Raw genomic sequence first — 16,676 nt, forward strand, 5'->3', positions numbered from 1 at the left:
AATGAACGTGTGTACTTTCCGGATTATTCTCGACAGTATGTCTTGTTTTTCAGTTTTAACAGACGAGCGACGCGTCAGTGCGACATCAATGACAATCTTCGTAAGTCATCATCATTCAGGAAACAAAACAGGAATTGTAATTAGTTTTCAAACTTTATTTAATGAAAATGGTACAATGAATAATGTGGAAATGAAGAGGACTCTATATCTTTTACACACAGACATAAATTACATTCTCTCCTAAAGGACGCGCACGTCCATGCTATGATCCCAGAGTCTCAGACGCAATGACGTGATGAATCAGTATGGTAGAGAGACTAAGCTTATTTACATCAATACTCTTTAAGAGGCCAGTGGAAATGAATCTCGAAGTTGAATCGGAAACACAAACATTGCTAGTTTTGTTGCCTTCGTCGATACACCCGTTACTTCAACGTCCCATGACTTCTGTCGACTGTTATTATTGGAATCAAAAGGCTTATAAACTAGCTTCTAACAAGTCTTATGTGTACCTGTTATTACTGATTTACCTGGGGATATCGTATGATCAGTTTAACAGAGTTCCTGTATACCTTGTCATACTATCACACTCTCATCAGCCTTCTCTCGAACGTGTTAACTCTTCAAATAAAAACACGTTATGAATTTTAAATGTCTATATAGAACGTATTTGTATGTAACTATACGCATTTCGTTTGTTCTGTTTCTCGTTATTAAACTTACTCATAATTCTAAATAAAGGATCACGTTTTCTGACAAGTCGTTCGAGTTAAGTTGATTCGAGTCAGAATAGAAACGTTTGCATAAAACTCTATAAAAACGGAAAAGTTTTGACAAATACATATCTACGTCTAGGATATTTACATATATAAATAATATCACATAATTAAAAAAACGCAAAAGAAAAACATTTTGTAATGATACAGTACCGAACCATCATCTGAACATACACAGCACTAATCAAGCTTGTCTGTCAAAACATGATAAAATAATAAACAGGAGCTGCCTCGAGAAAAAACCACCACTCTGTCGACAAACAAGTCTATTGCACCATTCACTCCGTTCACTTCACATTGTATCATACAAGTCAAATTAATATATACTCGTCACCAGCACAAGTATATCAATAAATATATACCCGTCACCAGCACGAGTATACATAAATATATACCCGTCACCAGCACGAGTATATATATACTCGTCACCAGCACGAGTATACATAAATATATACTCGTCACCAGCACGAGTATATATATATATCTATATATTCGTCACCAGCACGAGTATAAATAAACATACTCGTCACCAGTTACTTCAGTTTATCAATCAGTACCTTGACACAACTTTGTTTGTCGGTGCTTGGATGCCCCACCAATCCTGGGTTTCCTTGTCGAAACTTTGCCAGAATTTTAGTAGTCAAGGGCCAACCAGAAAAGTGTTTGGATTTCAACAAATTTGGAAACGTTTATACAAATAAGTTATCAGACTCGTAAGTACAATCACTCAGAGTTGAAAAATTGTGTAATTAACAGCAAGATGTTTAAGACCAGGATATAACGAGTCCAAACACCTGTCCAAGGTACTCACTGGGTATGTGGGATGAAGGTATATAATTTGTATGTACGAACTTTCTACAATCAACAACAATTAAAATCAAAATAACATGTAAAAGGGAATATCCAGTTATCACTCAAAGACCAACTAACATTACCCGAACGAGATTTCGTCTGCTGACATCATTCTTACACTGGATAGGTCAAGCTAAAGTGTCCTCGGATACCGTAAATCAAGAACGTTATATACAGCGTGATAAACATAACAAACACGCCTACATACATATATATATATCTTATGTACTACGATAATATAAGCACTATACTCAAATAATAACAAGTTTCTTGGAAACAATCCCGTATAATTCATTCTTAAGAGAAAAAATCAACGTGTCAAAAACAATCATAAAATCTAATGGAATGTCTGCCAACACACTGAATCCTGTAACAAAGTATCCCTCAAACATCGGTGTCATCGGACTCAAACGGTCTTGTCATCTAACTCATCATCGAACATATCAGTCTTGTCATCCAACTCAAAGGTCTCATCATCGAACACACCAGTCTCTGCATCTAACTCTCCTGTCTCGTCATCTAATTATCCTGTATCGTCATCTAACTCTCCTGTCTCGTCATCTAATTATCCTGTATCGTCATCGAACTCTCCTGTCTCGTCATCTAACTCTTCTGTCTCGTCATCTAACTCTCCTGTCTCGTCATCTAATTATCCTGTTTCGTCATCTAACTCTTCTGTCTTCCCATATAACTCTCGTCTCGTCATCTAAGTTTATCGGTCTTCTCGCTGAACCTAAAATCGATCATTGTAACTTTTGTGTACTTTATTTAACATCTGCCTCGACCAGTCAAATTAGCAAAAAGCCGTACTCAAAAAAGATATTTTCTGAGACGTCTATAACTTTTCAATTAATCTAGGTAAATTGGAGCACTATGTAAACGAATGAAGTGATAAACAGGTGACACGATTGTTTCGTTACTCGTTCCCAATTAGATGAACTAGACCTAAGTCTGCATTCAGTATGCCACCGTTACAAAAACGTGATGTTTCACATTTACATACCGAGGTCATCTCTCATCTAAATCTGTCACCGTTTCCATATCGTCGTTAAGATTATGTTTTTTTTCGCTGAGCGGACAAATTTGTCACAAAAGCTCGATTGTATTATGTATATTTTGGAATGGCTGATTCAGCTGTATCGGTAGACCGACCTGTTCCGTGTATACGCCCAGAAGTTTACCTGTCAGACGATTCATGTATGCGACCATGCGTGAAATATTTGTAGGTATGGTATGTAGTAGTACATTCCGATGTTCTCTCCTTTTAACCACTGTACACTCCCATCCGTCATACAAGTCTGACGTCATCCACCGCCAAAATCAATATCACCACGCTCAACAATGGGCTTACAGCAGACAGTCGCCATTCCAACTCAAACTGTACCAACATGCAATTTAATGTTGTGCCCGAAACATAACGAGGGGTTTGTTAGTAACTAAATTGTGTTAGTATCATAAACTAAATAGTAATGAAAAAATGGACGGCAAAAAATGTAATTTAAAACAATAATAAATGTGTTTGAAAACAGATAAATGGACCTGTCGTCAGCGAAGGAATACTACTATAGAGATAGTGATACGGTCATTGGTAATCTCCAACATCGTCATAGTGCCGGGGTAATCCCAGTCTGTCCGTCAGCCTGCAGTGGCAGACACAGGCTCTGATGATTCACACTGGTTAGCGATTTGTGTTGCATGTTTTGGCATCCTGTTAGGCAGCGCATTGTGTAGCAAAGGCTTTTTGTCGTAAGACCCACGCAAACGAAACAGGACAGGAATGATAAGGGGGTATATGTCTTGAAATGAATTCATTACGATAACGAAGTGACCAAACCAAGAAAAAATCAACATAAATTTGGCATCAGATATAACAACCAGATATGGGAAATAGTGGTGACACAGGGCTATCAGGTTCACTACAACTTCTCTTGAAACAAGCTTGTCTATAACCTTTCTTTCTTGTCAGGTATTTTCACACTATTTCCATAAGATAAACAATACTGACAACATACACGTTTGTTTTGACTGGAATGTTCATATCCGGCAAAAGTAAAAACCCGTGTGTCAATGAGGACACGCCCATTTTTGCCATGCAGTTATTAACACAATTTCTATACAATATCGCCCCACAATGACAGGAATCTGCCCAGTTTCAGTAATATTCTAAAAGAGAACACATCAGGTAACAGAGTTATTCAGACCTAGATATCAGATATTAACAAAATGCAAAATACATGTCTTTGTATGGAGGACAGATGTCAATCCCATCAAGTACTAATCGTTTTTGGCAAGAATATGCAAATTGTAAGACAGTAAGATAATGGAACTATTCAGAGCTTCCTGCCAGAGAAAAAAGTATTGTGTTCTATGGCAAATATCAACTGTTGCCAATGTAAATAAATTGTTTCCAGAGAAAATTTTCAAATAAAAAAATACCTTTTGGCGAACTTGTACAGGCATTTGGTTTCAAAACTTTTTTTTCAGAAAAACACAATCGATTACCAAGTTTTATAAATGAAAGTGTTATGATGAACCTATCATATTAACAGCCGACATATTAGAATACATATCTACGGAAATACAGTTTGATGGAATGATGATCATATATACATTTTGTCATAAAAATAGACATTCGATGTGGACAAATGGACTGGATTTCCCTTTCATGTCTCGACATTTTACAAATCCTAAGAAATCAACACTAATCATTAATGATGTGGGTGACATTTTTTACAAACAAACGTGTTCCTATGGAGATGAAATATGATACAAACAGCTGGAACTGCATTGTCTGATGTTTTAGAAATGTTGACGAATGGGCGTGGTCAAGTTTACCATGTCTGACCACGCCCCTCGACATCAAAACATTCAAATACACAACCATCGTTAAAAGATGAACACGCAATAGGTATCAAAATATAAAATCTGCTTCATGATATGACCAGTTAATGTCGTATAAAAATCTTCTACTCTACAGCACCGTTCGCCTTTTATTTTAGCATCTCTGATCATTTTTTCGTTAACTTTGAGAAATGTAAACCTTTGCCAAGTAAACAGACCACTGATGCACGAGAATTTCATTGACTTGTCAGTAATACCCAAACTTTAATCCCGTGCACATTTCCAGCTGATTGGAGTACTAATTTTTTTCTCTGATTAATATAAGGTTTGTGTTGATAACTGTCCACTTCCTGTCCTGACACTTGACAAAGGATTAAACCTCGGCATTACCGATCTAATGTTACATGCATATTGAACACACTGTGTGTATCAGTCCAGTCCTGCCAAACACTGAGCGAATATCTCCACTGATAACATATATACACACAGACGGACACCATTTATCACTACACAATGTAGAAAGTCAAACGTTCAAAACATAGGTTTACAAATAAATAAATCCAACACGTTTACGTACACACAGAAAACCAAGTTCAACATAGCAGAAGCTACGCCTGAGATGGTTCTGACTTCACCATCATGGAGTCCATGTGATGGTGATGAGGAGGGGGACTGAACATGAGCGGGGGTGATAACACTTTGATGCGGTTAGCTTCGGCAAACCTCTGGAGAGCATCATATTTGTCCTTGAGTGACCCAAGTTCTGTTTTGACGCCTTCATTTTCCCTCCTCAATCTGTGGACTTCTGCCCGGAGATGGTCCTTCTCGTACTCTAGTTCTTCTTTCTGTGATAACCTCTTCTCCCGACAATTTGCGGCGTAACCACGATTCTTAAGTGTTCGTCTCCGCTGTTTGAGCTTCACTACCTCCTCTCGAGGCATGCCCTTCAGTATTCGATTCAGCTCCTTGACCGTCATGGCCACCAGTTCGTCATCGGTTAATTGCGAGTTATGGGACACCACTACTGGCACTCTGTTTGCCCGCTCGCTCTCTGACTTCACCAGCGACATGAAAATCTAAAATTGAAAAATATGAAAAGTTAAGTAATTGAATAGCGAAATATAACCAAGGCTAATGTTGGAAGTCTAAACTCATTTCATGGATGAATGAAAGGCCGATTTGAGTGCTCGTAATGCTATCTAAAGCGTTCAAAAATGAGTCGAAGGTTCGTTTTATAAATCCCATACAAAATGGAATCTCGCATTTATGATTATGTTCATCATGTATCATTTTATCACAATTATACCGAATTCGAATAGGCAATATTCTAATTCTAAATTAATTTATTTGGTGACGTCACAGTGATTCATTATGACGTTATGGGAACCTTGTCTCCGCTATATTGAACGGCGAAGGGGTAGGTATGTGACAAAAAATGAAATCAAGAAATAATATTTTAAGGCTTGTGTGTTTATATATTATTTACTTTCGTGTGTTGTTGCTATTTCTTTGTCTGAGAAATGTTTGACGTCTCAGTGTGACAACGAGCACGTGTCGCCACATTCATACCTAGTCTTAGTCTACCTTAACAAAAGCACAATATTTTTTATTTAATTTATTTGGAAAAAGGGCTCCAGTCAATCTTATTTTCGGTTCCCTCGTTAATTAATGCACAATCATAAGCAGTATAACGAGACACATCCTATTGTATTACTTCAAACAAACGTGACTTCCGGGTACCCGTTTGTTGTGCTTCAAATATCAACAATGACACGTACAATATAAATATTCGGTAAGCTTAATAAATATCTAAAACGTTAGTAAAACATTTTAATCTTGCCCAAGCACAGAGGAAATGTCAACTTCCTGGTGACCAGAGCGAGTCTGAACCAGTATATAATACACAGTTACAGGTTATATCACATCATGGTAGATCACCTGACTGACGCAATCTCCTATCTGTAGTAATTGCAGTATTTTATCGTCTTTTCTTGGGATATGCTTGATGGAAAAACCGCGTTGATGTGATTCATCTTTCACCTTGCCTTTTCATTGTATAACAGGATTTATTAATAGTAACTCAACAACACGTAGAATCGGCCCATTAGGACGTAAACAAATTCCGGGAATTCCAAGTGATTTATTTTACATGTCAAACAAGGATTGCACAAACACCGTCCCCTTAATTCACATTCTCATACTTAAACAAGATCATGCTCGAATTTTTAAACATTTGAATTTTAAATGTTCTCTTTTTTTTTGCAAGATGGGCAAAAAACTAAATCGACGACTCGACGTGTTTATCTACCGCAGAGTCTAAACAAAGTTCCTGTCCTTATAGATACGTCAATCTATCAAACGAAACACATATTAAAAAGATTGAAACGTACGGTTTAAATCGTCTATATCATTTTCATATTTCAAATTTAGTGATTTATCAGAAACGTACATATGATGGCTGAGAACGAATTGCGCAGTTTTATGAATTGACTCGACGTAAATACGTGCGGCTGCCAAATACGCAGATCTAAACTACACAGGTGCTTGGTAATTTTGGATGATGCCCAATATCAGCTGATGATAGCAACCGTTACTGGGCAGGTTCTTCTCACTAGAATGTGTTCCTGTTGTCACTGCCTACGACCCTCCTGCGATTCTAGCGTGGTTGGTAACCATTATTTCATAACAACAATAAACACTGCGTTCACCCGAGTTCCATTTAAATCATGTCTATAATTAGACCTTATGTTTACCTGTATCTACTAGCTTCATATGTTATTTTTAATACTGTCGATACATAGTTTTCCTCGCGCCGTGGGAGAGATGCCAACATAACACAGACCGTTGACCTTAATCTGCAAGGGTTATTTACACTCTTATATACCTCCGCAATGTCACAGGAATCTGCTAAACAAGGTAGATATATTTATACACGCGGCACTCAAAAATCGATCGGTACAAAATACTGCTGATCATGGGACAATGTACAAATATTTCTCGACATATCTGTCTGTGAATAAAACGTTCTAACATTCCAGCAGTTCGTTAGCGTGTGTGATACAGGAGTGATTGATAAACTGCATCTTTTATAATTATTCATGTTGGTGGAAGACAAAGAAATTAACATAATTCAACAACTGCTGTATTTTCATGCTGTAGAAAGATTCGGCAGCAGAAAATAACAATCATTATATCAAAACGCATGGCAGACCCCTACATTGTATTTTTTTTCTTTGTGAATTTAATTTGTTTTTTGTTCATTTAATTTTTTTATCTTCATTTTCATTATCTAGATTTATCTGATTAAAAATCTCAGCTAGCTTCGAAGAAATCATTACATTTTATTTATTTAAGAATATTCCAGTAACATGGTGTTAAACAGGTTCAGAATAAATAGCACCTGTTCAGTGACAATTCAACAGTAGAGCTATTGTTTTCGATCTCCAGGAGGTGTACCGATTCCTTCACACATTGTAATAATGTATTACGTCTCTTCCCCGGAGACTCGGCCCAGCCACAGTATACAATCCGAAAATGGAACGGCTGTGTGAGTCATACAGATGAATAAGACAACACCAGCCAGTGAAAAAAGCTCATAATATTGATTGATTTTTGTGTCGGAACTGATGATCAAACAGGTTTCTTCTCCAGCTTCTCCTTTTAAACGCATCTCTTTAAATCGATTTCATCCAATATCATTTCAACATATGTAACCAAAAAATATTCCATCGTAAAAAAAATAAACAAAAAAGTTTGAAATAAAATTCATCTGAATACCACTGAGTGACAAATTATAAATATTGATTTTTTGAAACAATAGCAGTATCTCACTCTCTCAAAATAGCAAATATATACAAAACACACTTGTGCACTTAAAAAGTCAAAATTGATCTCAATCTTGATAAATTTTTCGTTTTCATTTTTTAAAATGATTAAAACGCTTACCATTTTAGGAATTGTCAAATGAATATTTTTATCTTACGTAACACTAACAGGCCAGCGTGATGGAAATTTATCAATTCACATTTTAAAAAGTATAACAAATCTGGTGGAAGTATAACAAAAACTCAAAATTTTTAATAAACAAAAAATATCAGTTGATTTTGGAGGGAAACATTCGGTAATGCTTGATAGACGCTTACTGGATTTGAGAATAGTCTTCATATCGAAATATTTTCTCAAAAATTGGAAGATGAACAAATGAATTTTCTTATGATTAAATAATTCATAATGTTGTTTATGTGTGTATTTGTTCAATATTATGAAAATGGCCACGTTTTTATTCTGTTTCGAGAAAACTCTTTCTGCGCAGAAAGCTCACAAAAGCGTCACGTGGACTAACTACTGTACAATGGGTTCAGGTCAGCAAATTCTCAACACGTAAACAAAGCCTCTAACACCAGAAATACGGGTATAAGGTATCAAATCGATGAAAAACCATCAAATAATAACTGATTGGTGGAGATAATTGGTACAGAAATGCTCAATTAAAACATACAAACAGGATTTGTGAATGTCAACAAAAACGTAAACAAAGCTAGCACGCCATGGACTTGTAGTACAACAGCGTGGTGACCGACATACGAATCATACTCACCTTTTTACTCATTTTCTTGAATTTATCTCAAAACAGACTTCACAGATGTTTTAAACGTATTCCTTAGAATAATTCACTGAAATAATCTCCAACTTCTAGATTCGAAGTCCGTGTGAAAACTTGTAGATCTGTTTCTACGTAGTAAAAATGCGACTCGGCAGTTCTCGGCTCGTTGCGTATTTTGCGCCTGTGGACTTCGTTTCTGTTCGATATTGTGACGCAGTGCAATGTGATGACTCAGCACGAACCGAATGGCCCCGCCATATTCTGATGAATCAGCAGCAGGGTTTCACAACAATCACACCACAAAGACTTGTCAATCCCATGGGTACCCAGTAAACACTACCCGTGGACTCAGATAGGCTAGTGGAGAGTTTATTTGGGGACACGGGTCTAACTGAATCACTACGGGGACAGTAACCAGCATATACAATGGCCGCTGTGTTAGCGTAGGTAAACAAAGGCAATCATTTATTGCGTAGTTTCGTTCAGGGGGCGCTGTAATCGGTACACAGCGATAGACTTATGTAACAAACAACCCACGCTTTCTAGTGTCTCTTACTTAGAATCTGACTGTTGAAGCAAAATTGAATACTTCCGAATGTACGGTGTGATCTGACATAGGATACTAAGAAATCCAACCAACCCTGACTGTACTTTCTCGTGAGCATATACATTTCTCAATAGGAACCGTGCACTAGGTGAACCAAAACACAGGCGCCACAACAGTACAAAAACGAAAGAAGATGATTCGTGATAATTTATATATATATATATATATATACATACACTTACACAAGGTAGATCTATATTAATAATATATTTATAATTAACTAGTTTGTCGAACTGGTACATAATTAGAACGTACAACATTTTATTATGGACATTTTAAAACAGTTTGTGCTCCAAGACTAATTTACGTACTTGTACCAATTAAATTGACATTTCGAAAAAAAAAAGAAAACAATTTTCTGGAGTTTTGTTTTGATAAGGTAAATGTCATGGATACATGTAAGTACATTTCACACCCTTTGATTTCTTCATAGTCTAGGCCCAACCCATTAAGTTTAAATAGCCCGACAAAGGAATGGCCACAACTGTATTCAGAAAGTTAAAGTTTGTCTTTTCTAACATAGTCAGAAATATGTGGTGTTGTTGGTGGACTGCTGCTACGTACTTTGGACCTATTCTGACGAGGAGGAAGTACAGCCAAGGTTCTGGCCCCATATACACGTGTAGCTATCGATCGATTAGGACACATTGTCACAATAAAAATCTGGGACGCAATACAAACCACAAGTAGATCTACGTCACAAACAAAGTCCATTCTTATATACAGCATCTGTAGCAATACCTGATGACACAGATGGTGGGGTGATTCCAAAATTCGACCGTTCTTCAATTATACTGCAAATTACATCATGGATTGATTTACATCTAAGTTATCACATTTAAAATACACTTTAAGAGTTGGGAGTTCCAACACAGATTTTGATGACGTATAGAATGACCAATCGAACGATAATATAATTTCTAGATATCACTTCTAGATGTCAACTTAAACGTCTTCAGTATCAAAAATGCACAGTTCCAAGTTTACATCAAATAACAATTTGTCAGATACTTTATACATAATGTTGGTTGTAACTGCAATGTGTGTATTTTGTTCAAATTGTAGGTACGTAAAAGCAAGACATGGTTTTTATGTTTGATATACATTTTTTGTGCTAGGATATGGCGTATTCTATTTTAAAGGAATGTATCGTGTAATGCAGTGTATGATATGGTGACAGGTAGATATGATGGGATAGGATACGGTGTAATCTATTTTAAAGGTATGTATCGTGTAATACATTGTAGGATATGGTGACAGGTAGATATGATGGGATAGGATACGGTGTAATCTATTTCAAAGGTATGTATCGTGTAATACAGTGTAGGATATGGTGACAGGTAGATATGATGGGATAGGATACGTAATACAGTGTAATCTATTTTAAAGGTATGTATCGTGTAATACAGGTATGTATCGTGTAATACAGTGTAGGTGACAGGACAGGTAGATATGATGGTGATAGGATACGGTGTAATCTATTTTAAAGGTATGTATCGTGTAATACAGTGTAGGATATGGTGACAGGTAGATATGATGGGATAGGATACGGTGTAATCTATTTCAAAGGTATGTATCGTGTAATACAGTGTAGGATATGGTGACAGGTAGATATGATGGGATAAGATACGATGTAATCTATTTTAAAGGAATGTATCGTGTAATACAGTGTAGGATATGGTGTGATGGGATAGGATCGTGTATGGGATAGGATACGGTGTAATCTATTTTAAAGGTATGTATCGTGTAATACAGTGTAGGATATGGTGACAGGTAGATATGATGGGATAGGATACGGTGTAATCTATTTTAAAGGTATGTATCGTGTAATACAGTGTAGGATATGGTGACAGGTAGATATGATGGGATAGGATACGGTGTAATCTATTTTAAAGGTATGTATCGTGTAATACAGTGTAGGATATGGTGACAGGTAGATATGATGGGATAGGATACGGTGTAATCTATTTTAAAGGTATGTATCGTGTAATACAGTGTAGGTGACAGGTAGATATGATGGGATACGTGTAATACAGTGTAGGATATGGTGACAGGTAGATATGATGGGATATTTATTTTAAAGGTATGTATCGTGTAATACAGTGTAGGATATGGTGACAGGTAGATATGATGGGATAGGATACGGTGTAATCTATTTTAAAGGTATGTATCGTGTAATACAGTGTAGGATATGGTGACAGGTAGATATGATGGGATAGGATATGATGCATTCTACGTGTCAGAAATGTATAATGTTATAAGAAATGATGTATTCTGTGTGACAGGTTTGTAGTATGTAATATGAGAATGATGTATTCTGTGTGACAGGTTTGTAGTATGTTATAGAGAATGATGTATTCTGTGTGACAGGTTTGTAGTATGTAATAGAGAATGATGTATTCTGTGTGACAGGTTTGTAGTATGTAATAGAGAATGATGTATTCTTTGTGACAGGTGTATAGTATGTTATAGAGAATGATGTATTCTGTGTGATAGGTATATTTGATGAAATCGAGCATTCTCGTGTATTCTGTGTGACAAGTTTTCGGAGGAAGTTGGAAGTCAGTCAATAAGTATAGCCCTATATCTTTACTGTCTGGTTTCTTTAATCATTTCAGAGAGAGACACGATAGTAGATAATAAATTTAATTGGATGACTTTTGAAGTTCATTTTTTCTATATTTATATATTTGACATCGATATTTTATCTCCAAATGATTTTCTGAAAATCTTGGGTAGGTACATGCATTTTGTAGGTATGCCTGCAGCAAATGAGCCTCGCATTTGTTCCTATATTGACACTGCAAGTATTTCACGTATTTTGTGATTTCGGGTCTAATTTCGTTATATTCCATGAATGTTATACTCCGATACACCCGCACCTTGAATACTACAAGGAAGTTTTATCTCGGAATCCGGGAAAATTCCACGATAGAATTATACACGTGATACTGTTTAATAGACAGTGTACAGTGATCTCATCTATATAATATCTATAGTCACATGTCACACAAGAAAATAATGTTTAAAACCCACTGGCTCAACTTAAGAAGGTGAATACACCTTTTCTGTAATCATTCTGAGCTAATTCCTTTGTGGTCAGCTTTACTTCAAAGATTTCCGATCTGCTCATAGCTCAGCATTGATCGATGTATCTCAGACCCTAATAGCATGGTAGGTTAAGAAAAAAATCATTTAACTGATTCTAGTCTGATTGAAATAAATTACATCTTACTGGCCTTAGAGGATGAGGTGATGTTCACTGGCGTGGGCGTGTGATACAGCATGTAGATACAGGACGATACCGGTTACCGTCAGGCAATGCTAATGTACAGTAATCTTCACCATTTTTTATTAGTTTTTTTTATTTTCATTTCCCGCCAGGACAGCGAATATACATTATAATAATTACCAGTCAGAGACGCAAATTCATTCAGTGCGTTTGTGTATGATGTCACTTATTTAGGAAAATCCTTAATGATGTCCCATATACAACGTGAGAATATGTACTTGTATACAAATGAGTTGTAAAACTTTATATAATAACGGAGTGTGAAATTAATCGTTTGGAAAAAGTGACAAATTGTCAGCACAGGGATGTGGAAGATGGTGGAGGGGCGGAAGTCGTGAGGGGGGTTGGAAGGGTGGGTGGGGGGGGGGTTGACCACAGCTGACCACAGATTGCGAGATGAGGCTCTAGAAAAGGAGTACAAGTACTGGTTGTAAAGCCAGTGTTGCTCTGAAGATTACTGATAATCGGTACTATATAATGGCAGGTCACTTGACGACATTTGATGGTATTTTAGTATGATGTTAAGCGTTTTTTTCTTACTACACTGTTATAAAGATTGTGTTTATCGGCTATCCAACTATTTACAATCTTTAAGTGATTTAAATAACACTATCAGATTCCAAGGAAAGGCTTGTGTACTATTTATTGAAAGGTCTGAGACAGAATAGATTCTAAGATTCGTCGTATATTTACTTTCTAGGAATCAACCGTACTCAGCGCATGACTAGGACAAATTACATGATATAGGACTCCCAGCGATGACTAATAACAAGATGACATTGGCCAACGATAAACAATGTCTTACTTTACGTTCAGGAAATGATGACTTTCCGATATTATCTGAAACGTCATGACTAAACAAAATTGGTTTCACTATCAAGTACTTCATGAAGGGGACGGTCAGGACTGCATTGTGAAATAAAGGAAATCTCTGGCTATTTCGGGAGGCTATGAAATTATCATATGATACGATAAACCACACGGGAGTATAACGATACTGTGTGTGAATGATACTTTGTGGAAACGATACTGATGTATAATGATACTGATGTATAATGATGTATAATGATGTATACTGATATTGATGTATAATGATGTGTAATGATACTGATGTATAACGATACTGATGTATAATGATACTGATGTATAATGATGTATAATGATAATGATGTATAATGATGTATACTGATATTGATGTATAATGATAATGGTGTATAATGATACTGATGTATAATGATACTGATGTATAATGATGTATAATGATGTATAACTGATATTGATGTTTAAAATGATAATGATGTATAATGATAATGATGTATAACGATACTGATGTATAACTATACTTATGTATAATGATACTGATGTATAATGATTTATAATGATACTGATGTATAATGATGTATAATGATACTGATGTATAATGATTTATAATGATACTGATGTATAATGATGTATAACGATACTGATGTATAATGATACTGATGTATAATGATACTGATGTATAACGATACTGATGTATAATGATGTATAATGATGTATAATGATGTATACTGATATCGATGTATAATGATAATGATGTATAATGATACTGATGTATAATGATACTGATGTATAATGATGTATACTGATACTGATGTATAATGATGTATAATGATACTGATGTATAATGATACGGATGTATAATGATGTATACTGATATTGATGTATAATGATAATGATGTATAATGATACTGATGTATAATGATACTGATGTATAATGATGTATACTGATACTGATGTATAATGATGTATAATGATACTGATGTATAATGATGTATAATGATACTGATGTATAATGATACTTATGTATAATGATATTGATGTATAATGATGTATAACGATGTATAACGATACTGATGTATAATGATACTGATGTATAATGATGTATAATGATACTGATGTATAACGATACTGATGTATATTGATGTATAATGATGTATAATGATACTGATGTATAATGATACTGATGTATAACGATACTGATGTATATTGATGTATAATGATGTATAATGATGTATACTGATATTGATGTATAATGATGTATAATGATACTGATGTATAATGATACTGATGTATAACGATACTGATGTATAATGATACTGATGTATAATGATGTAGAACGATACTGATGTATAATGATACTGATGTATAACGATACTGATGTATAATGATACTGATGTATAATGATACTGATGTATAATGATACTGATGTATAATGATGTATAATGATGTATAATGATGTATACTGATATTGATGTATAATGATAATGATGTATAACGATACTGATGTATAATGATACTGATGTATAATGATGTATAACGATACTGATGTATAATGATACTGATGTATAATGATACTGATGTATAATGATGTATACTGATACTGATGTATAATGATGTATAATAATACTGATGTATAATGATGTATAATGATACTGATGTATAATGATACTGATGTATAATGATGTATAACGATGTATAACTGATGTATAATGATAATGATGTATAATGATATATAATGATACTGATGTATAATGATGTATAATGATACTGATGTATAATGATGTATAACAATACTGATGTATAATGATGTATAATGATACTGATGTATAATGATACTGATTTATAACGATACTGATGTATAATGATATATAATGATACTGATGTATAATGATGTATAATGATACTGATGTATAATGATGTATAACAATACTGATGTATAATGATACTGATGTATAATGATACCGATACTGATGTATAATGATGTATAATGATGTATACTGATATTGATGTATAATGATAATGATGTATAATGATACTGATGTATAATGATACTGATGTATAACGATAATGATGTATACTGATACTGATGTTTAATGATGTATAATGATACTGATGTATAATGATGTATAATGATACTGATGTATAATGATGTATAATGATACTGATGTATAATGATGTATAACGATACTGATGTATAATGATAATGATGTATAATGATGTATACTGATATTGATGTATAATGATAATGATGTATAATGATACTGATGTATAATGATGTATAATGATGTATACTGATATTGATGTATAATGATAATGATGTATAATGATACTGATGTATAATGATACTGATGTATAACGATAATGATGTATACTGATACTGATGTTTAATGATGTATAATGATACTGATGTATAATGATGTATAACGATACTGATGTATAATGATACTGATGTATAATTATACTGATGTATAACGATACTGATGTATAATGATGTATAATGATGTATACTGATATTGATGTATAATGATAATGATGTATAATGATACTGATGTATAATGATACTGATGTATAACGATAATGTATAATGATGTATAATGATGTATACTGATATTGATGTATAATGATAATGATGTATAATGATACTGATGTATAATGATGTATAATGATGTATACTGATATTGATGTATAATGATAATGATGTATAATGATACTGATGTATAATGATGTATATGATACTGATGTATAATGATGTATACTGATACTGATGTATATAATGATACTGATGTATAATGATACTGATGTATAATGATGTATAACGATGTATAACGATACTGATGTATAATGATACTGATAATGATACTGATGTATAATGATACTGATGTA

The 16,676-nt window shown here is 34.5% G+C and overlaps 1 protein-coding gene across 1 annotated transcript; it reads right to left on the reverse strand.

Annotated features, from left to right (window-relative positions):
- Positions 1-140: 140 nt before the first annotated feature.
- LOC132544410 (transcription factor MafK-like) lies at positions 141-9,272 on the reverse strand. Its single transcript, XM_060208001.1, has 2 exons — positions 9,067-9,272; positions 141-5,545 (listed from the first exon to the last, which is right to left on the reverse strand). Exons 1-2 carry the CDS (start codon positions 9,076-9,078, stop codon positions 5,078-5,080), a joined length of 480 nt encoding a protein of 159 aa, XP_060063984.1. The 5' UTR covers positions 9,079-9,272; the 3' UTR covers positions 141-5,077.
- Positions 9,273-16,676: the final 7,404 nt, after the last annotated feature.

The sequence above is a fragment of the Ylistrum balloti genome, unplaced genomic scaffold (assembly GCF_031769215.1).
Source record: "Ylistrum balloti isolate Yb309-2 unplaced genomic scaffold, AGI_CSIRO_Ybal_v1 Utg369796, whole genome shotgun sequence".
NCBI lineage: Eukaryota > Metazoa > Mollusca > Bivalvia > Pectinida > Pectinidae > Ylistrum > Ylistrum balloti.